This window comes from Haemaphysalis longicornis, unplaced genomic scaffold (genome assembly GCF_048455015.1).
Source record: "Haemaphysalis longicornis isolate Haplotype H1 unplaced genomic scaffold, Haemaphysalis longicornis Haplotype H1 scaffold_1, whole genome shotgun sequence".
NCBI lineage: Eukaryota > Metazoa > Arthropoda > Arachnida > Ixodida > Ixodidae > Haemaphysalis > Haemaphysalis longicornis.
Window position 1 is genome coordinate 407836100 of NW_027526203.1, and position 22613 is coordinate 407858712.

Here is a 22613-nt window from a genome sequence, read left to right on the forward strand (position 1 = left end):
TCTCTCTCTCTCTCTCTCTCTCTCTCTCTCTCTCTCTCTCTCTCTCTCTCTCTCTCTCTCTCTGCGTGTGCGTGTGTGCGTGTGTGTGTGTGTCTGTGTGTGTGTGTGACATGTTGAATTTTGAGCATAAGCGAGGAGATTAAAGCATCCCATTCGCGCTCTTGGTGCCCGCTTCTGTTCGCGCGAGCATGCGTCCACAACTGCCATTTTACGTCCTGGTACTCGACTGTTCCGGCTGCAAACAATAAATTTAGTTGGCTTGAACGGCCACGAAGAGAAAGCTCGAAATAGCCTTTGGTAACTTACTCAACTCAATTTTAATACCGAAAGACATTTTTCTAACTGAAGGACACGTATAGAAGTGTTGACAAACTTTCGAATTTCTCGCTGCACGGCGTCAGCAGTGGCGTAACAGAGGGCATACTAAGAATGAAATTGCCAGTAATCGCACGTTAGCATTTAAGTGATACGATGTAACGGAACTACGGGCGCCGCTATAATGGCAGTCACGTCACTTGCGGGTGGCATTGGTCGGCGGTCGCTAATAGCACGAGGAAGTCCCTGTGGCGTTATAAGGACCAAGCGAGGAAGTGTCTGGTGAGATCATTTCTTCCCGTCAGTACCCTGCGTGGTTGCAGGAAGTTTGCGTTAAAATTAGAGTTATTTTTACAGGGTAAATGCATTCTTTTGAATGAACCAAACTTGTATTTTGTCTTCGCGGCCCATTTAATAAGCGAAAGCTACCCCTCGATTATGACGCGCGCTCTGGTGTAGGGCTACGGATGAATTAACGTGCGCCAAAATCTTGTGCACTCAGCAATTTTTACATTTTGCCTCGACCTAATTCTGTTCAAATTCTGTTCATGGCTGCTTCCTTGTGACATGAAGTTCCTTGCAACAAGTCGCGCATGGTTTAATTTAATTTTCGGATTTACTACACGCGATAAAATTTATTTCTGTCATCGCAGAAGGCATATAAGTGCGTCAATGTTTTTTTTTACCAAAAGTATAATGCGGTGGCACAACACGAGTATCCAGCATTAAGTGACATTGAAACGACTAACTGCATGTTTACTAATATTTATATGTAATGCGGGGACTGTGTAAATTTCTTCACATATCTACACTTTCATGTAATGCTTTGATATTGGTGTAAATGTAATCACATTCACGGTTATCTAGATATCTCAGCTATCTCTATATACACTGGTTCAGAAAACTGTACTTATGCACATCCAGACATAAAAAAGTTTGTCTCGGCCACTCGCTATAGAACTGCACCTATTTGTTGCCGCTGTCTTCCAGGAAAAGGCAACATAGAAACGCAGCCATGCTCTCCTTTTAATTTAAAGTTTAAAGGGACACTGTAGTGAATTTGTCAAGCGACTGTTTTTGTTCGCATTGCATATACTGGCTCAAATAAACACACTTTTTATCGTCTATCCGCTCGATAAGGCAATATTTATTCTATACAGCCTGGAACAAGACAAACTACCATGCGTGGGCTGCGGCGGCCGCAACAACTAGAGCAGTGATGTCCATACGAGGTGCTACTGTGATTAGACGATGTCAAAAAATTCCAACCAGTTTTGGTTTCGGTTTTTTGAAACTACATGCTTGGCATCCGACGTTATCATTGGCTGAGCATTCTCGACATCTCAGTAATCCCCATACCGTGTTTCTGCCATGTTGTTGGCTGCAAAATGCGCCAGATAAGCGTGCCAGCACGGCTTGGAATCGTAACGATCACTAGCCGAGGCGTACACAGTGAATGAACGCCCTCCGCATCACCCGAGACGCTCAAAATCGATGTACTTTACCCCCCCCCCCCCCTCTGGGGCTTGCCCTAGTTCATGCCTGTATCGTAAGAAGCTTGTTCGCACCAGGCCAAGGGTCGGCTGACTCAGGATTTTGCCCGCAAGCAGTCGGTGCTTATGGCAACCCCACGACGACGAGAACTCGCCAGCGCGTCAGTGTCAGTCTGCACGCGTAATGCGAAGTCGCTCGTGGAGCACTGAACGTTACAGCGCAAAAATGGTGATTCCAGTATTAAAAAAAAACTGCCCAAAAACAAATAAATACACAATACACCTTGAAAAGGTGAGCTGTAATGGACGCGAATTTGCGATTTCGAAAGCAACGGACCGAAAGCTCCAGACCTCTAGGCCACTAGCCAGCGCTGCTGGGAATGGAAATATAAAGTATATATTGTAGAGCCTGTTTACATTTTTATTTAGTTCTAGCATCCCAGGCAGCTTTGATAACTGTTTCTTGAACAACGCTCATGCAGTAAGCGCCCCCCCCCCCCCCCCCCCCCCCTACAAAATTTCCATAAATCTCTCATCCCTAGCGACTGCATTCCTTAGGCCGAAAAGCGATCGCAAATATGTGGTCGTGCTGCTGACCGCTGTGCTAGTTCACCCAACGAAAATAGTGCTTCCAGCACCCTCGTTTTACGCTGTACGGTAACAAGTTTCGGTTGGTTTTATGTCATAGTACCTATATTAAGTTCGATAACTCTACCGCCGTCTTCAATTGGCCTTAGATTTTTCTACTAGCGTACCATTCAGCGAAACGTGGCATGTGCGCTTGTGTGGAGCTACTTGGACTTCGAGCTTGGTACAGTGCATACAAACTAACAAACTAAAGGCACATTCTTCCAGGCACAAACGTGTCGTGGCGTAGTTTCAACTGAGGGCACTGAGGGAGCGAACTGCGACGACTCGACGGCGGCCGGGCGACTAAACGTGCTCTGATTGTGACGGAGAGTCGACGAGCCGTGCAGTAGCGCAGTCAAGCCAAGTCATCTCGTTTACGTCATAGGAAAACGTCGTAGGAAATCGGCAAGGAGGATGCAGAGAGGACAGCACTTTTGAATTGATTTTTCTACTGAATAAAGTCCCGCAAACGCAGCGAGAGTGGTCGAAACATGGCCTAGAGACTGCAGACTACAATTCGAGCTAGTAATACCGCAATGTTTACAAATCACTTCAGTTTCCCTTTAAAGGGGGGTTCTGTCTCCACGTAGGAATGCCAATAATGTTCAAAATACCACCTTCAAGCAGTTCAAAGTTCACCTAAAACTCATTCACCGAGGAACACCGCAAGCGACACCTGCTACCGCCGACCCAAACCTGCCAGTTGTGTTCAACTAACTGGGTCAGCCCTCGCGCACGAAACAAAGCGCACGCGATCTCTGCGTTGGTCTGTGGAGGAACTGCAAAATGGGACCGAAGCGCCTCGATTTGATAGCGAAAGCGAGCGCATTCACAGAGGGAAATCCTCTCCGTGCAGCGCGAACACGCCAGACGCCAGATAACTAAACTTGCCCGAAATTTATGAAACAGAGCCCGTCCATACTGCACGATACACTGGTCTGTGCAAAGCTGTTTGCCTGAGCAGGTTTACCTGTAGCTAACTGTATTTGTCACGTACACAGACATCCACACACACTACCGGTTTCGTGCCAGTCGCTCGAAGAAGGGCGCTCCGGAAAAGTGGCGCTCGCTGGGAAGTCATCAAATAGGATTGCCAACGATTCCACTTCTGTTAAAAGGAAGTGGTACTACATCTGCGTCCTGGAATCGTTTAGTTGCGCTAAACTTGGCTACAGGCCCACTTAGATACGTCCGCGCTTTGGTTGTCCTGATTCGAGGCGAATGATGAAGAGTCGCGACAGAAGCGCGCACGTTGCAACAGCGAACAGGCCACGTTGGCAGTTCGAAAAAATCGGTACTCACATCAGCCCCACCCCTTCCCCACTTGCTCGAGAAAACAGATGTGCCGAAAGGGGATTCTACTCGCGGCAACCACAAGACAATCGGAATACTTTTTAAATCAAAGCTACGCACTGATGTATGGCGTTTTTTTCTCGGTACTACAGGGCAGGGCTATCCCAAACAAGCCCAAGGAGCAACCAAGCCTTACACTTCTGAGCCTTACTTTTCTTTCTCGTACAGGAGAGAACCGCACTCGACTTCCTAAACCGACACCTTGTCAAAACAAATGAATCCAACCTTCACTAAACTAACACCTTCATTCATCCCAGAAATGGGAAAAGAAAAGAAGTCCGATGACACCTAAGTACTTCTTATGGGTTGTAAATGCGAAAGCATGAGTGTCCATTTGGACGCCCGACACGTCTTGCATTTGCCTCGCGTTGTCCAAGGGCTTTGTAAGCTTCCCACTAGACGCTTTGCTTTGCCATCCGCTTTTAAGCTTCCGAACCGCTTCGATCTGTCTCCTACACGTTGCGCCACCGCTCGTTCCTGCCGCTGTGTACGCAAAGAATTGACAACGGTGGTGAACTTCGCCGCTTGTCTATTCTCTTTCTCTTTCCGCTACCCCCGGTCCCTTCATTCGATTCCTTTATCTGCGGTGTGCTGGTGTTCCTGCGTGGGCGACCACCTCTCGCTACTGTCGAGTTTCCGCTCGTGGTATGGAACGCTTCCGAAGGAGCCGTTCAATGGGCCATTTAAGGCCTTCGCCTTAAAAGAACCTGGCAAACAAGGCCCGTTGTCGATAAGGATAGCGTACGTATACTATACCTTTACCTCAAAATCTTAACGATCTGCGCTGGCTGCGGCACCTATGGTGTTCTAAACGGTACTCATGTAGATGCAAGTTTTCTTGCACCCTGAATAAATTGCGTTCGCACATCAGAACGCGACCGATGCAGCATCGATTGCGTTTTGATCAACGTGCGGCCCAATGCACACACACACATACATCACAAACAAAAAGAAACGGGCAAGGAAGACTGCTTTTACCTAACTCACCTGGAAGCAGCATGCCAGCGCACGACCCCTCTCTGGACGAGGAGTCGTCACTCGACGATGGTCCCGGATCAATTCCGGACGAGGCACTCGTCCGCCGGCTCGCAGAATCGATGCTGCAGCTGCTGCTCTTAGAGCCAGAGGAGAGGCTCGAGGCCTGGTCCTTCGGCGGTTCGGTCGGGTCCGGCGTCTCGGAGTGCTGCGGCAGTGAGGTATGGCCCTTGCAAGAGCAATCTTCCAAGCGGTGGCCACCGGATACCCAGGCTTTATTGGCGGCGCGCAGCGAGTCCCATTCGATCCTTTCCAGGCCTCGTTCGACGGAGACTAGCAGGTGCTTAAGGAGAGTCACGAGCTGCTCGTCCGAGCACGCCTCCTGTCCCGGAACTGTCCAGTCCATGGCCAGGAGTCGGCCGAGGTCGTGGGCATCGATTCTCCTGCTGCAAAGGTGGCCCGAGTGGTCGCGGTACTTGAGCAGCAGCTTCGCCGAACCGGACGTGTCTTCCGTGCCGATGACGGCAACGACCACGTAGAAATCACCGGGCCGGAGAACAGAGGGGTCGAGCTCGCACAGCTGGATCACCACTCGGCGGCCAAAGCAGAGCGGCCACGCCTGGTGTCTGCAGCACGGGCTGAGGCAACCGCTGTCGCAGCACGACGGCTCGGGGATCTGCAAAACAACAAACAACTTTGCTCAAGGGAGTGAACTGACAGGGCGCCCATAAAGATGTGTGCAGATGCTTTAAAACGTCAATGGAAGGACAAAATTGGGTCACTGGGGAGTGTGCGGTCTGGCTTGGAGACAAGCACTCACGTATCCCACTGCTCATTTTTACTTTTCTGCTGTTTAGCCTCATTTTTCAGCTCTGAGCGACAAGTGTGTTTAAACAGGTAAGTCACAGAACACAAAGCACAAAAGGGTTCATGGCCGAGGCAAACGCAGTTCAACAAGCAAAGAAAAGTTTAATAAACTGACCACATATCATTAAAAAAAGAAAGACACAAATAGCAAACCTATCCGTGCTCATTCGGAAAATTACACTCAACCTTTATCTTGCCCCTTTCGTTTGCCTGCACAGCTGGGCGTACTGCAATCAGTAATTTTCCAAATGGTCAACCAAATTCGCTGGCGTCCCTTGAGGCAGCCGCTAGATAATCGGCCGTAATAAATAAATCAACGTCAACAACGAGGAGCGACCTCAATGCATACAACAAGCGGACTTTGAATGCACATACAGCGAATTACCAACTCGCCATTTAAAATGAAACACTAAGAGCCGTGCACCACTTGTGTACTCGTGCCTCCTTTTCTTGTATTGTTTGCAAAAAATTTGTGTCGCTGCTTCTGGGGACAGCTCTCCAAAATACAAAGCCGCTAATAAAAAGGAAAAGTTGGTATCCCCCTAAAATGCACAAAGTAAAGCTATCGAAGGACTTAAAGTTGGGGGAATTGTTGCGTCTTCAGAAAAATTTTACACTGCGAGAACTACAGTGGTCCACAGAGAGAGAAGGACGCAAGGACAGGTGCCTGTCTTTGTATCCTGCTCTCTCTGCGATTCCCTGTAGTTCAAATTTTTTTTACAAGCAAAGCTTCTCTTTGTATCCACGCATACACTTCCTATGGATATCGAATTTTCTTTTGCAGAAACTTACCCCCCTTTGGTGGCTTCCCTTAAACTGGTCGACCAAGATTACTTCACTCTCGTCCTACAAACGGCTAACATATCCTGGTTAGGTTGGATTAATATATAGAACAACTGCCCCAGGCAAGCGGTGGTCTCGATAGGAATCCCGGATCAGCAACATTTTTTCTTTCTTCTGAGAAAGTCGAGTATAGCTTACCACACTTTTAGAGCTTCCTCTACACTGCTCCACGAACAACGTTTTCAGCTACAGACCAGGGGACAAATCGGAAAGCGGTGTTGATGCACTCCATATTATGCCGCCTCACGCGGTCGCCCTTCTAGTTGGCTAACACATGCTTTGTGGGTTCGGTCCTTATTTAGCCTTGATGATGCTGATGATGGTTGGTGTTAAATGGCGCAAGGCCAACCAGGGCAAGAGCACCAGAGAACAAGTTATTAAGTGGAATCCCTGGCAATGAGGCCGTCGATCAAATGGCTGCTGCTGCTCTCATGACCACAGTTTACGTAACAACAGTACCTTACACCGACCTAAAGACACGCGCCAGACAACACCTTCGTAACCCATGGCAATTACACTAGAGTAAACAAACACACAACAAACTACACGTAACAAAACCACAATTAGGACGCTACACAACTGACTCACACAACAGATACAGTGAGGTCACCTAGGCTAGGCTACGGATAGGCCACACACAGGTAACGCACTCCCACCTGCTCAGTGGATCTCAGAGACCCATGTGTAGCAGGTGTGGAAAAGGCCAACCCATAGTCCACATACTAATCACATGCAAGGCACTTGACACAACACGACACAAACGTTTCCCTGAATTCTACAGAGGACACATCCCGCTACACCCATCATGTTTTTTAGGCGACGAACCAATGTTTTCTGTCCGACGTGCTGTCAAGTTTTTAGCAGAGATAAATTGTTTAGAGCTGTTGTTATCTCCACTGTTTTTTTTTTTTCCATGTCACTTTTACTTTTACACACAGGTTTTAGTATTTACGGTCGCATCACACGTTAAATAACTTGTTCCTTGTTTAACCTTCCTTTGTTGTAAAACCTCACACCAAGCAATTTACTCATGCGTTTATAAGCACTTGGACAAAAGTTTTTCAACCCATCACAATGTTGTTTGCAGTCTAATTAGTTATGCGTGACGTCGCGAGCGGAATTTATGCACGACGTGGCGACAGAGGACTTGATTAAACTCGAACAGCGCTTGACGTTACATTACACAGTCTTCTTCTGTGCGAGGTGTCGTTTCCAGATTTTCCTGAACGTTTCCAACGCTGGCTTCAAGACCACTTCCCCGGCCGCCAGAAGCACGTGATTATAAAACAGGCTATAAAATCGCAACGCTTTTCATGAACGAAAAACAAAACGCCGGGAGTATTCGTGTTGGGTTAACGTCAAGGCTGAACGCATGAATCGGCGCCTTAACGAGGTCGTGAAGTCAGCGTAGAACTAAAGCGCGAATGGAGGAGCGATGACGCTCAGGGCCACGAGATCTGACTTTATGGATGCCCCAACTGCAGCCGGAGACGGCCTGCTTTTTAACAAAAATACCTGCGCACTGCACGCGATGCCTATGCAACACTAGCTTCTTGGACGGCGCACGCAATGGTAGGCCGCTAAGGCACACCGTTAGACCAAACAAAACAGGAAGGAGGACACGTTGGATGAATCGGGGTGCATTCTTGCTGCTCGCGTGTGCGCTCCACACCGCTTATGTATGATATGCAGGATTCTGCATAGCTTGCGCTGCTTAAATAACAGCAGTGAGAGGGTGACCTACAAAGCATGCGTTTAACGTATACGCCAAACACCACAATCTGACAAGTTGTGTGGGTGTTGTGATAAACGCGCTATATTGGGCATGCTTCATATATGAAACAGGAAAAAATATCAACCCACCCCTACCCTTTCTACTTCCCTAGCCACGGAATAAGCGAGCAAGCTCTTGGAAGTATCTCGACCAGCTGATTGTAGGGTTTAACGCGCCGACGCAGCGCAGGCGATGAGGCGCGCCGTAGTGGAGGGCTCCGGATTAGTTTTGACCCCCTGGGGATCTTTAACGTGCGCCGAAATCTCTTACACACCGGCGTTTTTTGCTTTTCGCCTCCATCAGAAAAGCGGCAGTCGCGGCCGGGAATCGAACCCGCGACCTCGTGCTCAGCAGCAGGAAGAATCTCGACCAGTAGGTGTTGCCCCGATAAACGAGGTTAGTTAGTTACTTCAACTGGAGGCGGGGGGAACAGCTTCTCAAACTGTGCCACTCTCACTGGCACTGGGGCTCTGAGTGTTGTTGAGGCAATGCACCAGTAAATGTACCTACCTATGCGATATATGTTGCCGCTTCTTAATTCCAAGAAAGTGGAACGTTACAGGAGCACACCGACCGCGTTATACTGCACACCCTCCAAAGCAGGGAGAAAAAGTGAGCATGTGTGTCCCGGTCGTATGCCCATGAACGTGTTCCTGCTACCCACACATCGGCTAGATAAGAGCAGCTAGGCACCCGCCTTATCAAAGCGACACACAATCTTTGCTACGCAAAATGTTTGAAGCACTTCAGGTACAGGTACTTCCCTTTTATGCTTCGTGACGTCAAACACAGTAGCGCGGAAAATGGCCTCTAGTGGCAACACAGCCCAGGACTAGTTTTCTAATAAAAAAAAAAACTGCTGTTGTTGAGGCAGGTACTGTCGTCAACAACCCAATTAACATCAAGCCTGTACAAGCTTTGTGAAAACAAGCGCTGGGAGGCACGAAGGACAAACCAAGTAGACAGGACCCTGCGCGCAGTGTCCTGTCTACTTTGTTTTTCGTACCCCCCAGCGCTTGTTTTCACAGAGGGTTCACCAACTCCCCCAAGAAACCACACACTATAAAGAGTGTCATCTGGAAGTTGCTTCCCTGCACTACACGGCCGAACAGCTGCGTGACCTTTCAGTTGTGTGTGGCAGTTCTTTTGCACCGTGGGCAGTTTCGGAGGTGGGTATCCACTGCAATTTCTCCCGGGTCCAAACAAACATGGGCGATCACATTTTCTGCCTATTTTTGCAGCGCGGTGGCCACCCCAGCAGCAACGGCGGGATGAAGCAAATTAAAAAATTCTTGTCAACGCGACTAACAATTCAACGGTTCCTGACCAAACTTACCATCACAGCGTAAGCTGACATTGCCGCGTTCCCAGAGAATATGCCGTAGCCTGCAGCCTCGAAAGGTTATCCCCGTGCTTACCCTCATGAATTAGCCCATACGTGTACTCGCGGGAGATCGGCCAAGAAGCTCCAATTGATTGATTCATATCTGACGTCACCTTCCACCACCACAGTAGTACGCCTTCGAGGTTAAAGAACAATCCACGGAAGAGAAAATTAAACCATGGTCGCCATTCTCTACATATCACCGAACACTTTACACGTGAAAGTGTCATGTGAAAGTGTGAGATGATGAGTAAATTTATTCTGCTGACGCTGAACTGCTCAGCAACTAAGTGTGGTCCCGGTACGGAGCAAGAACACCAGAGAAGGGGAAACGACGCTCTAGGGCGATCAGCGCTTGGCATTGGTTAACGGAATCTGTCGCAGGAGCAGAAACTGCGCGGCCGCCGCGATCGGCATTTCACTGTGCAGCCCTGAATGAATTGGGGCCGCTATCATTTTCGTCCTTCATGTGCCGCTACTCTCTTCCTCGACGTCGCAGCTAGGAAGCTTTGTATACAGCGTTGGTTTTCATTGTGATTTGGTTCCAAAGGCTGCACACGCGTTTATGCGGATGGCTCCGTTCTCCCGGGCTCATATCCGCCATCGGCCTGTGGATCCCATCAGCCCGGTGCACTACCGAAAGAAAACTTAGTTGCGAAACATCCTCGATTGCTACCGAACTGGCAGCTGTAAGGGCTGCACTTCATTACATCAGCGGACACCATGCCCAGGCAGCCCAACAATGGGTAATATTCCTCGACTGGCGTAGCGGCTTACAAGCCCTCCGAAAGCTTCACAACAATTGCAGTCAGCTTGTACGTGAAATTGCCGAAATTCACACAATGGCAGTGCGCGAAGGTCATGGCATCATTTTGCAGTGGCTGCCTGGTCACTCGGGCATACAAGGCAATATTAGATCCGACGCAGCCGCCAGCGCAGGCCCCTTGCTGAGCAACACGACCCAGCTTGCTTTCTCCCGAGGAGGACAGCAACGCCCTTATCCTCGCAAGTGGATGGACTGCACAAATGTCGGAGTGGCAGGACCCTCACCGCAGGTATCCACCACTGCAGGCTATTGATCCGCACTGTAACTTTCGCTTTCCACGCGGCCTCAACAAGCGGTGCGGAGGAGTGTGGCACCGACTGCGCCTGATGTACCGTTTACTCGGAGTTTTAAGTTTAAGATAGGTTGGGACGATTTCCCCCTGTGCCGGGCTTGCGCTGTACGTGAGACTGTAAATCACTTGTGCGTCTGCCCTCGAGTCGCTGCTGCGCGAAAAACTGCACTGAGCTCCCTGTCTCGTGTACGTCATGGAGGCAGGCTCGAACTTTTTCATTTTCTTGTGCCTTGGGCCAATAGTGTTGACAGTACCTTGGGTACAAAAGTTCTGCTCCGGTTTCTACAAGACTTTGAACTGGAAAAATCTTTTTATATCATAGACAGCGCAAGTGTCTCACGATATGTGCTCTTTCGCGCTGTGGTGTTCAGCTATTTATTTTTGTTGGGTTTGGTTTTTTTTTTTTTTTTGCACCGTTTACTTTTCATTTTGCAGAAGGGTGAACTGAAGGGCTTGTTGGTACATCATATCGTTTGAAAACAGCGCGGAAGACGGGACGGAGCAAGTAATAGACGACACAGCGCTTGTGTCGTCTATTACTTGCTCCGCCCCGTCTTCCGCGCTGTTTTCATTTTGATTCAAAGGTCACATCAATGATTTTCATTTCAAATGTATTTTTTTATTTCCGGATTCTGCTGGCAGCATTCCCTTGTTTCTCGTTCTTAACGTTTCTTGTTTGTCTTCTTCCTGCTGTGCTCCTGATGTCTAATATTCACCACTCATCATCGTAGTCACCCCCCATCTGGCGTAGCAAGCCTTGTCCCTAGCAGGGCTGACGGCTGGTCACCAGGGGCCAGGCGGCGAGAGCAGCATATGGATTCCCGTGAAGAGGGAACTACCTCCGTCCAATGTGGAGTTCGCAATGAAGGTCCCGAAAATAAAGTTTACTCTCTCTCTCTCTCTCTCTCTCTCTCTCTCTCTCTCTCTCTCTCTCTCTCTCTCTCTCTCTCTCTCTCTCTCTCTCTCTCTCTCTCTCTCTCTCCTGGTATATTTATCGTGCCCCGTGGTAAACAACAAAGCTAATTGACCTGCCAGCTTGTCTCGGGTAAAGTGGAAGCGTGTACCAGGCATCGTTTGTGCTGACGAGAAGGTTTCTGTATACCATTTTTAACCGCATATCCATGCCTTTGATAATGGGTTCGCTACTCACATGATGACCGTTACTTCGCATGAATCCTCTGTGGGGTTGAATAAATGCAATGTTAATTTCCGTGTCCATTCCCCAGCCCAAGCTTTTCTCTCTCTCTTTTTTTTTTGCCTCTCTGCCCTCTCTTTTTTCAAACCACAAAGACCTAGTGGCCGGCGTTAACATTTCAAATTGCAGCAGCTTCTCGCGTTGGAGGAAAGTGCAAAAAAAAAAAAAAAAAAAAGATACCCAAGGTGCCGCCGCCGGTCTTTTCACTTCCGGAACTTTTCCTGCCCTCCGCAAACACTAAGGGAAGAAACTTTGCGCTCCCCCGCCCCTCCCACGCACGCACGCACAAACACACAAAAACACGAGCGAACGCGGTGGCAGGAATGAGGGGTAAACAGGAGCGCCGGCATGCCTTGCCTACAAAACAAACCCAGCACTTCCACTGGAGTGCAAGAAGAAAAAAATACGACTCACCCCATTTTTTTTTTTTTTAAAGAAAGCAGCGGTTCGCGTTGCACGGACAGAATAGGGCCGAAGTTACAGTCCCTGTAGGTGCGTTGCCAGTTTCCCCAGAGATCGCATGTAGCGTTCAACAAAAGCCGCGCTTCCCACTGAGGTCAGCTTCACCGTTTGGCATGAACGGCAGCCGCCCACTACGCGACCGAACGAACCGCCTGGCCCGCAGTGTGCGTGTGCGTGCGTGCGCGCGTGCGGCGCGGCGAGGATCCGCGGCTGAAGCCGTGTGAGCTGCGCCGCCGCCGGACAGGGCGTCGGAGGAAGAAAGCGCGCCGGCAGACAGACGGAAACCCGGCCGGGAGTGGCAGCCCACCCTCCCCAGGGCCGAGAATTTGGGAGCGTGGCCAAGGAGAATGACCCGCTTCGCAGAAGCCGGGCCACTGGGTTTAAAAGAACACATCACATCGCGGCGGCCGCACCGGAGGAGCGTGTGGAGAGACACGTTCCATGGTCAGAAGCCGCTTTTATGTTTGTTTGTTTGCGGCGAACAGCTCGTTTCAGACGAGTATTGTTCCCGTGCTTTATAGGGATTTAACTTAGGAAGTTGTCCAACACAAATGCCTCGAAAGCACGTGATTGAAGGCGCGCCCATATCGTCAGCCCCCTTTTCTGCGCGAGCGTGAGTCGGAAAGACCAAACCGAGAACAGAGGTCATGCAAGACAAACGAAATTCGCGCTGCGTTAGGATACGGAAAGTTGTGAGGGCGCCCTCTACAGTTTAACGGCCTCTCACACAACGCGTTCGGCCCGTCTGTGCCACTGGCCAGTCAATCGGTGCGCGGTGCCGACCGCTTTGTGGGGGAATGAATTTGCAACAGGTTTAAGGAACGCTTTTACGTACTTGAAGCTGTTACCATAAATCGGCGTATTACTGTTTGCCCTCGGCACCAACACTAAATATCACTGGGCAGGCATAGCTAGACTGGGCGGAGGGCACGAATAAACGCAGTCATTGAGAGAGAAAGAGATACAGACGGACAATACCAAGCATAACTTCTTCGGTGACACAACCGCATTTAGAGCAAACCGCATGCAGCAGGCGTGAGACGATCCTACAGCGATAACCTACAGCATAACGGCAATGCAGAACGCGGCACCGTGGCCCGGAGTTTTCGTTCCCCGCTCGCAGTTTCGTGCGCTTAAACGCCAGGGCAACGGCCACGCCGTCCTACGGCACCTTTCATCAGTTCGCCCGATCTCGGAAAAGGCCGCCAGTGGTAATGACCCCCTTGCCGTCTTTCTTTTTCTCCTGCCGTAAAGGCGCACGGAGGGGCAGAAAAAAAAGGAGGGCTATATACCTGGGCGCCGCAAAACCAGCCTCCGCTGACACGGCTAACAGGGGCAGCAGAATGGAGGAACAAACGCGCTCGCAAAATTAACGCAAAACAAAGGGCGCAAGCAAAGCTCGGAAAAGGTCCGGTGGGCGGACAGGAGAGGGCTCGGAAGCAGCGCGTGCCGGCGGCGCAGGCACCTGCCCGAAGAGGTCGCCCCCTTTCGGGGTCTCCGGATTTATTTGTTTCGCGGAGATCGCTTTGTTTGAGCGTTCGCCGGGGCCGCGGGAATGAGGCGGCAGCAGGCACCGGGGGGTCGTCTCGGAGGGCAAGGAACTGCCTTCCCTTCTCCCGGCCGCCGATTCGGTTGCCCTGCTGGCACAATGTCAAACATTCCTGGCCACTGTGTCCGCCCACCCCGTTTCGCTTCTCACGATTCCCCGAGATGCCCCCCGCCCTTCCTGGGTTGGTCGCGCTTATTGTTATGCACCTTTTGACGCAACTCGCGGCTCCCCGCGGCACCCTCCACGAAGATCAGCCCGAGCGTGGCTTGTCTCATTCTCCCGTTCATGCAGGAATCTCCGTCGCACTCCTCCTCTAACCTCCGTCGTCGGGTTGATGCCACAATACTGTGAACATGATTCGGCTCGGCAACAAGACACCGCAGTTTTTTGGCCACTTTTATTGGAACTTGTGTTTTTAATACCGTTGTAGCGGTGGCGACTTTTGGGAGGACGGACCGCTTTATGGCGGAAGTGGAGAATGTTTACAGCACATTAAGTTAGATTTCGTGATTCTCGTTTTTAGTGTTAGCCGAAATCTTATGTTAACGATGTGGTTCGAACATTGCGTCCATCAGTGCACCGCCCAGTTCCACGCGGGAATATGTCCAGACGACTGGCGCACTACGTGAAGTGACATTTATTGAACCCTATAGGAACCCACAAATGCGAGCGCCGGCCACGTTTGAAGGGCAAAACGCTTTCGCACAAACCTGCGCAAGGAATTGTACGCCCGCTTTCTTCATATATGTGACGTGAAGACCTTTTACGGATGGAACACGACGGGTTCCGATAACCCAGCCGTAATTAGAATTAATGCTATTACGAGTTAACCATGCTTTGGTGTAACCGACTCTTCAGAAATACCATGCAGATTACTGCTTGCTTCGTTTCGTTCGCGAGTTAGGTTTTCAGCCAGAGTAGCCGTAATTACGACGGACGCGCTGTACGGGCAGCCTCGTTAACACAATATTTCAGCTAACGCTAAGAGAAAGCGAGGGATCCAAGTAATTCCTTAGCCTGCCAAACTCCGGCGCCTCCACAGGCCCGTTTACTCATTGCGACCAAGCACGAGTTGAATCTGGTTTTATTTTCACTTCTCGGAACTCGTTATATAACACGATAATTTGTAAGCCCGCAGCTTCTAGTTTCCGCAGAAATTTGCACCGAAGTGCTTGCAGGGAATCCATGAGCTCAGCAATTATAATGGCGGCCTTCCCCGCCTAGCATAGCGGTTATGCCAGCGAGCTCACGCGACGGAGCTGGCGTCCTGCGAGCGGTTAACGTTCAGGGCAAAGGCTTCTTCTTAAAAACACATCGACAGCGGATGACGCTATAGACGTTTGTAAGGTGCTGATTTCAAAACTGACTAAAACACATTACAAAACTTTGATCGTTGTAAAACGCAACATATTTCAGCTGTGACGCTGTAATATGTGCGGACGGGTTCATTACGGACGGTTCCATAATGCGGACAGTTCATTTGCTAAAGTTGTGCGAAAACGGTGGAACTTCTGACGGAGGAAGACAAGAAGCTGTAGGTCAAGAAGCGAAGTGTTTTGTCCTCAGTCTCAAAGTATCCGTTCTCAGTATTATAAATTGCGCGTGTTTTCCCTGCAATGCAAGTCTCCAACCAACTCACCCAGTTATCCTGCTTGTTCCTAATGGTTCAGACGAGGGCACGTAATTTGATATTTGAATTTGAATTTATTTCACTTTGTGTTACAACCAGAATGTGTACAATACAAGATTTCAGAAGGAGGTCCCAAAGTCAGAGACTGAAGGAGGGGGGCTCCTTCGTCAAAGATTGCCGTCGAATAACCTACGAACTGGAATAGTCGTATATTCGACAGCGACCGTTTACAAAATGCGTATCTCGAGCCCCGTGCCCTGAACATTGTGAAAACTGGCTCCTCTCCAAAGATTGGCTGGCTCGCTTGCGCAGTCCAATACGAAGCATTATTTTTGACGAATGCTGGGCATTTTGAGATATGACCTGGAATGTAACGACTTTATTGAAACCGACAAAAAAAGAAAAAAAAAAACACGTCCCAAACCTGGCTCAGATTCCACCACGATCAGCAGCTCATTTATTTATGCACTGAAACCAAACTACATGTATTCCCATTACGAGTCAAAGGACGACGGTGAAATTCCTCTGAAAGTTGCTGTCGGTGGAACGTGCAACATGCGTTAAGCCATGTATTTCAGACAATCAAAGTATTTTCACAAGTTCACAAATACATAGTTGGGGCACCTCCAAGGGCTACAGCAGCCACGTCTCCGTAGTTGAGACCATGGGCTAACCGTTTAAATGGAATTATATACGAATTCCTACGTAAAAGTGAATGGTCACACCAATAAAAATTGAAGCAGATTGCAGCTGACGCAAGAAATAAGCCTACCAAAGAGAGATTATGAATGTTTCACCATAGCAATTAGAGCAGCATAGGCTAACGGTTGTGAATGTATCTGATTTGGAAATTAAGCAAACGCGTGCGTACCTAGCCTACTTGACATCACGACAAAATTTATATGTTTATAACGGGAACATCTTTTAGTGTTTATACGCGTCACTAAAAAAGGTTCCTTCCCTATTGAAAATGTGGAGTTGATGGAATCCATCAAAAATCAACATGGTGGATTATGGTAATGGAATTACTGATGGCATGATGGCAGATGACTGCATGCTGGCAGGGTGATGGATGACGGCATGCGTCGGTAGCTGATGGCAATGGTAGCGTCGATGCTGGCAGCTCGGGTGACAGTATGACGGCAGATATGCGAAATTGCAAAAAATGATGACGACATGAAAAGGAATGATGCTATGCAATGCTAATTAAAAACTGGTTTCATTTCTTGCGAATAAATTTATAAAATAAGATTTGCAGCAAATAAGTAAGCTTGCGTATGCGTTTTGCTCTGTCCATTCATGTCGTGATCATTTTTCTGCTATCCTGCTACAATGATCTGAAAACTTAACCATTTTATGAGAGCTTAGATGTGTGTGCTGGGGTGCTTAAAAATATTACACAAAACAAACTTGGTTTTAAAGTTGAATATATTATCATTAAATATCAAATACGGTGACTATCTTCGAACAGGTGGGCAGCTGAAAAGAAAAAAAAAACTGAGTTACACACTAAAGCTTATACAATCCAGATCAACTCAAAACAAATGTATATTCACATTTCACATACCTCCTTAAACATTCTGAGATGGTCACTCCGATGTGGTCCCTTGCTTCTGCCCTTCCTCTTTGCCATAAAAATAGAAAGCCTGCAGAAAAAAAACATTTTCAACAAATTAAGTGGAAACCATCCTGCTAGGGCTCCCTTCAGGTCATGGAAGGGTGCTCTTGACCGGCACTGCTCTAAAAGGCATCGCATGGTGGCAATGCCTTTCCCGGGAAAGGATTTTAGTAAGATGCAAGCGTGCATGCATGCAACCGAGAATTTCAAGAGAACATGCGTTAGCAGCAGGTGGGAAAGAAGCAAAACACCCTCGTCTAGAAGAATTCTATGCTCAAAGCGCAGCCAGCGAATACCAGGCGCAAAAAAAATGTAGCTTCAGGCGAGTGTGTTGAAGGTTAGGAACACGTTAAATTGAAAAGTGAAGAAGGCCAGATGACATTAACCTGGTTGGATGCATTGAAGCGACGAAAAGAAACGCACACAGTCTTGAGATGAAAGTGCAGACTAAACGAACGCTTGCAAAAACTTCAGCAAACTTGTGATGAATTTAGAGAAACTTCAATACTATGAGGACAACCGAGCTGTGCAAGCACTAAAGACCCTTTCGGAAGCCGCACAAGAAGGAGAACGGGTGTGCCAAATTTGCCATGGAACAGATTATCAATAGTGATAAGGCGCGCTAACTAGACAGGAACCCACGTTGCGGCAAAGTGTGGTGGAAGGCGACTTCTTGTAAAGGATACGAGCATGTGAGGGGCAAAAAACTGCTGAAGCTGCCGTGTCAAAGCACACTAAAAATCTTGTCGGACCTTCTGCAAGAGACTCGAGTAATAAACCTAATAAAGGAACGGCTTCAAGTGGAGGGACAAAGCTTGCGGTCACTAAAAGAACCATACTGCAGCCTGATTACTGACGAAATGTCAATACAGGAAAAAGTAATTTATGGCTGCCAAGTCGACATATTTTCGGCCTTGATATAAGCTGTGAACCTTGAACCGGTGGTGCCACTGAATTAGCCTGCAGGCTCCTTTGGTTTGTCCTCCGGGGGCTTTCCACGGCTGACGTTATCCCCTTAGGGTATTTTTTTACCGGGAACAGGAAGCATGACCGGCTCCGTAACCTGAATTTTAGTGTGCTCAACTGTGTAAGAGGTAGGGTTCTTCATTATCCGTATTGTCACAGACAGCCACCAGACAAACAGCGCCATGTTCCTAGGCATGTCGGTTGACAACACACTACAACATCAGCATGTTTTGCTACATCCAGCGCGGCAAAATGACCCATCGTTCCTTTTATTTGACCAAACCACCTCATTAAGAACCTTAGAACAAATTTTCTAGAGAGAGAGAGGGGGATGTTTGATGGAATGCAGAAAGTTAGGGACTGTTTTGTTCTCAAGGCCCTCTTTAAGATCCAATAAAAGTTGTCACTTGTGAACCCAGTTTGGCTCCTAAGCTGATCACACATTGAGCCGAACCTGGAAAAAATTAAGCTGTCCCACGCCACCTTGATATTTTCGCCTGTCGTCATCAGCAGCCCCAAGTTCCTTCAGAAAAAGCCCAAAGGTCACGAATAGGCTACAGAATAAAAAATTCCAGTAAAACAAGCTGAATAGTGCAATCCCATGTTAAGGACCATGCATCTACTCCACGTAAATATGTGATTGCAGCTGTTCAGCAAGGTGTCTGAAGTGAAGCATGAAGCGCAATAACACAACAGCCCAACCAAGAACTGTAGCGCGGATGGCTGATTGTGTGGCCACTTTCCGAATTGACGCCACCGCATCACCGATAGCGTGCACCACAGGCGACGCGGCGGAGGAAAAGAGAGCTATCGTTCTCACAGGCGGAGAGGAGCATTCGGTGGGCTGCACGAAAAGGGGGATATCAAGCAGCTGTGTCACTTCTAAATGTTGCATCATGTGCATCCTAGTTCTCTTTTTTACTAAGAACTCCCACCTTCGTGCTTGTGTTTCAGCAGTCCAATGTACAATGGCAGCAAAGGTTCATGTTAAACAGTACATAAAGACGTTAAATACAATACATCCAAATTCACTGATTCCAAACTCGGAGAGCAATGAATTGCTGAAATGAAAATGCCGACCAGCATAGCATATATATACAGTGCTATTGGAAGACCAAAGCACTGCACTCTCGGTCAAATTAGGCAAGTTCTGGTAACTGAATTTCACAGTGCACGTCATAGCATTGCACTACAATTGTATAGAACTAGGTGCTCACCTATTGTAACCAACCTGAAAAACAGCCAGTGACATCTGATGAGAGGTCCATCCAGATAGGTCCATCCACCAAGTAGGGCATGCCAGCTGATCTCCACTGCAAGGTGTAACAGTCAGTAGCCTGCAAAATAGAAGTGAGTGGCAAACAACAAGCAAGTTGCGTTAGCCTTAATCCTTCAAAGTTCTAAATGCGATATTAAGGTGTCGAGCAAGGTGTTCTTCACACTCCAAGCGAAAATATGAGAACGTTAAAATACCACATTACCTGGATGTAAGGATGGCCGAAGTGACTATCACAGCATAGTGACAATGTCAACGATCAAGCTTCTAACTCAATTCTCTCTTTGGAAGTAGATGCCGTTCATTATGACCAGTTCATGTATGCGTAAAAAGGTGCCGAGATGAGCTCTCTCATTGCTATAAGGCAAATTGCTTCCACGATTCTGTGACAAAGCGCAGACCTAAATGATGATAACGTTGCCTTAACAATTAGGGAGTGCCTAGCGTTCCGTCCAGCCGGAATGCTAAAAACTGCTAAAGTTCCGTCCAGACTGAACGCCAAATCAAAACCAGCCAATTAGCCGCCATTTCTCATTCTGGGATTTGGTGTAGTGGTTCCGCGGCTGACTACGAACGTTGTAGGCCCTGGTTCGATTCTCGCACCATTTTTTTTTTGTGTGTGTGTGTGGCCGTGGTTAGCGTTTTGTAATAGCAAAACTTCCCGCCCGCTTTACAATTCACGCGATGAGAGCAGTAGGTCTTGGTTTTTTACTCAAGCGGCCGAGCCGCTCCCGCTCACTGGAGCCAAGGCCGACGTAGCCATCGCCAGTTACACCCAATCTCCTCTAATTATTACCAGTGATTAATAATTAACAGTGACTCTGGCTAGTCAGTGAACGGAAGCGGTTTGGCCGGTTAGGTAAAAATCAAGACCGACTGCTCACGCTGAAATATTGTGAAGCGGGCGTCGGGTGGCGACTTGGAGATCTGTCCAGATTGAGCTAGAGTTAGTCCGATCATCTGTAATTATTAATAATGATTAATAATTATCAGTGATTCTGGCTAGTCAGTGAGCGGTAGCTGTTTTGCTGGATGGGTAAAAATCAAGAAAGACTGCTCTCAACGCGACTTGTGTCTCCTCCGGACGGAACTTTAGTGACAGTCGCAGTTCCGTCTAGACGGAACGCTATACACAGCCTAACAATTCTGCCAAAGGAGGCTGGAAAGGCTGTGATGAACTGCTGAACAACAATACAAGTGAAGCAATTTTTTTTGTTTCTAAAGTCTCTTCTAGGTGATTGCAGCTTAAACCAAGTTCAATTCTTCTTCCCACGCAGTGCTTGAAGCCCACATGATGCGTCGGTGCATGTTTTCAGCTGGTACCGTCAATATCATGGCAACAATTTTTTTCCTTCAAAACATGAATCTAATTAGTCCTTAATAATGGCCGCGATGTCTTAGGGAAGCATAGGGAACCAGATTTAAGGTTGTGCTCACATTGACATCAAACCCATTGAAACGATTTTCAAAAATGATACACATTGGTATAGGCCGCAAAATTTGAAACATGACAATAATGCATTACTGCCAATAATGACAATAGCCAGTGCTTAAAAAATTATTGCGATGAGAAAGAGGTTATCCTCTTCTGAAAAATTAAGAAAAAACTTTCAGTGTGATCTAACCATCTAGAAAAGGCTGTTCTCCCATCTATTCTCAGCAGCATATTTTCTAGAACGATATTTATTTACATCAAGTCGTGTTTTTAACAGAGTGTATTATTTGCTGTGCAATTATGTACACAAGCTACTAGAAAGAGACCTTCGGCCTTAACCAGTCCAGAGGAGACCCACTTTTTTTTTTTTGAAGCATTTGCTCTTGTGCGGGGTGCACTCATCCACAGAATGAGAGCCCAATACAAAATTTAACTGAGCAACACGCGTGGCCGCGAATTATTCGGAGACAGTAGTGAATGTTGCAGTGCTTAAACGCTCCCCACGTGCGGCCAGCATTGCTTATACCTCTGCACCAGACGCACGATACGCATGTAGTTTCGACGTGGTAGCAAATTCGGGTTGAATGAACGTTTTTGGTGCTACTGATGCACATGCACAAACATATATGCGATTATCGAACGATTGGAACACTCAAACATTCACTGCACATGCGGGGCTTGCGAGTGTGACGCCAATTTCAGCCATCGTACCCTCAATCTGAACGCAGAGAGCCTTGTTTGTACCAGTGCACTTTTCTGAGTGACCGCTTTGAAAAATGACAATCCCTGCAGTGTAGTGTAGACTGCTATGTGCCTCGGCTAAAAGTTACCTAAAGCGTACCACTCCAGTCCAGGTACGAAAAATGATGCGAAGAACAATTTGCAATTCCTTAAAAAGAACTACCCACCAAAAAAAAAAAAAACTTGCGAACTCAACCTGGAGCGGTCGACCGCGCGTATTGGCGATCGGTTGTTGCGAGCACCAAACCGTTTAGCCAACGTAGCAGTATGGTCCTACTTCGCTCAACAAAAAGCCTACAAACGGCACAAACAATAGGGCTCTTCGATTTAAAGACTCGAATTCACCGCGGATATTCCGCCGGAGTCCGATGATTCCCCGAAGCCATAAGGATACACAAGAAAATCGAATGCCTGACTGCTTTCAGGGAATCGGCGGTGAGTCCGGGACTGTAAATCGAACAGCCCTACTGTTTCTAGTCCCGCACGCAATATCCGCGGTCGAAAGGCAGATCTACGTAACCCTCAAAATCAGTCGCTGTCAAAAAACATTAGGGCTAACCGACGACGCAAACGTCTAACACGGAACGGAATAGCCCTGCCCCGTTAAATACACAAGTAAAGTGCAAAAAGTTGACTAGTCACTTACCTTAAATCACAGGCGACATATCTTCGTCGAAACAATAATCCGCTGTCTTCAAAACAACCACAACAAAGCCACTCGACAAGCGCGTACAACTCCACCGTCTCGGCGGCCAGGAAGAAAGGAATGCGGCGGCGTGATGGCGTGGCGATGTTGCTGGATGGAGCAGTGGAGTACTGAGGCCGAGGTTTCGGTTTCGGCTGTGCCTTGGTGTTTTCGTAACGCAGTTCATACACGGCGCGAAGTGAACAAAATGCGTCGAAACAAATTCTGGCTTGAACATAGACACATAAAGCAATGTAAATAGAAAGATAAGGTTGCCATACCCAGCAAAAAGTTGAGTTTGTTG

General features: G+C 48.1%; 1 protein-coding gene and 1 long non-coding RNA gene across 5 annotated transcripts in view; both read right to left on the reverse strand.

Moving 5' to 3' along the window:
• LOC144155468 (puratrophin-1-like) overlaps positions 1 to 22613 on the reverse strand; it is a 640065-nt gene that overhangs the window by 181766 nt on the left and 435686 nt on the right. For 3 of the 4 annotated variants that reach the window (XM_077686931.1, XM_077686933.1, XM_077686934.1), the window contains one exon: positions 4770 to 5442. In XM_077686931.1, the coding sequence (XP_077543057.1) occupies positions 4770 to 5442 (673 nt within the window). The remainder of the gene's footprint in view (positions 1 to 4769; positions 5443 to 22613) is intronic. The other variant, XM_077686932.1, reaches the window with a different exon arrangement.
• LOC144155471 (uncharacterized) lies at positions 16869 to 22421 on the reverse strand. Its single transcript, XR_013319579.1, has 4 exons — positions 22271 to 22421; positions 19390 to 19509; positions 17156 to 17234; positions 16869 to 17067 (listed from the first exon to the last, which is right to left on the reverse strand). It is a non-coding gene; the product is annotated as an uncharacterized LOC144155471 (long non-coding RNA).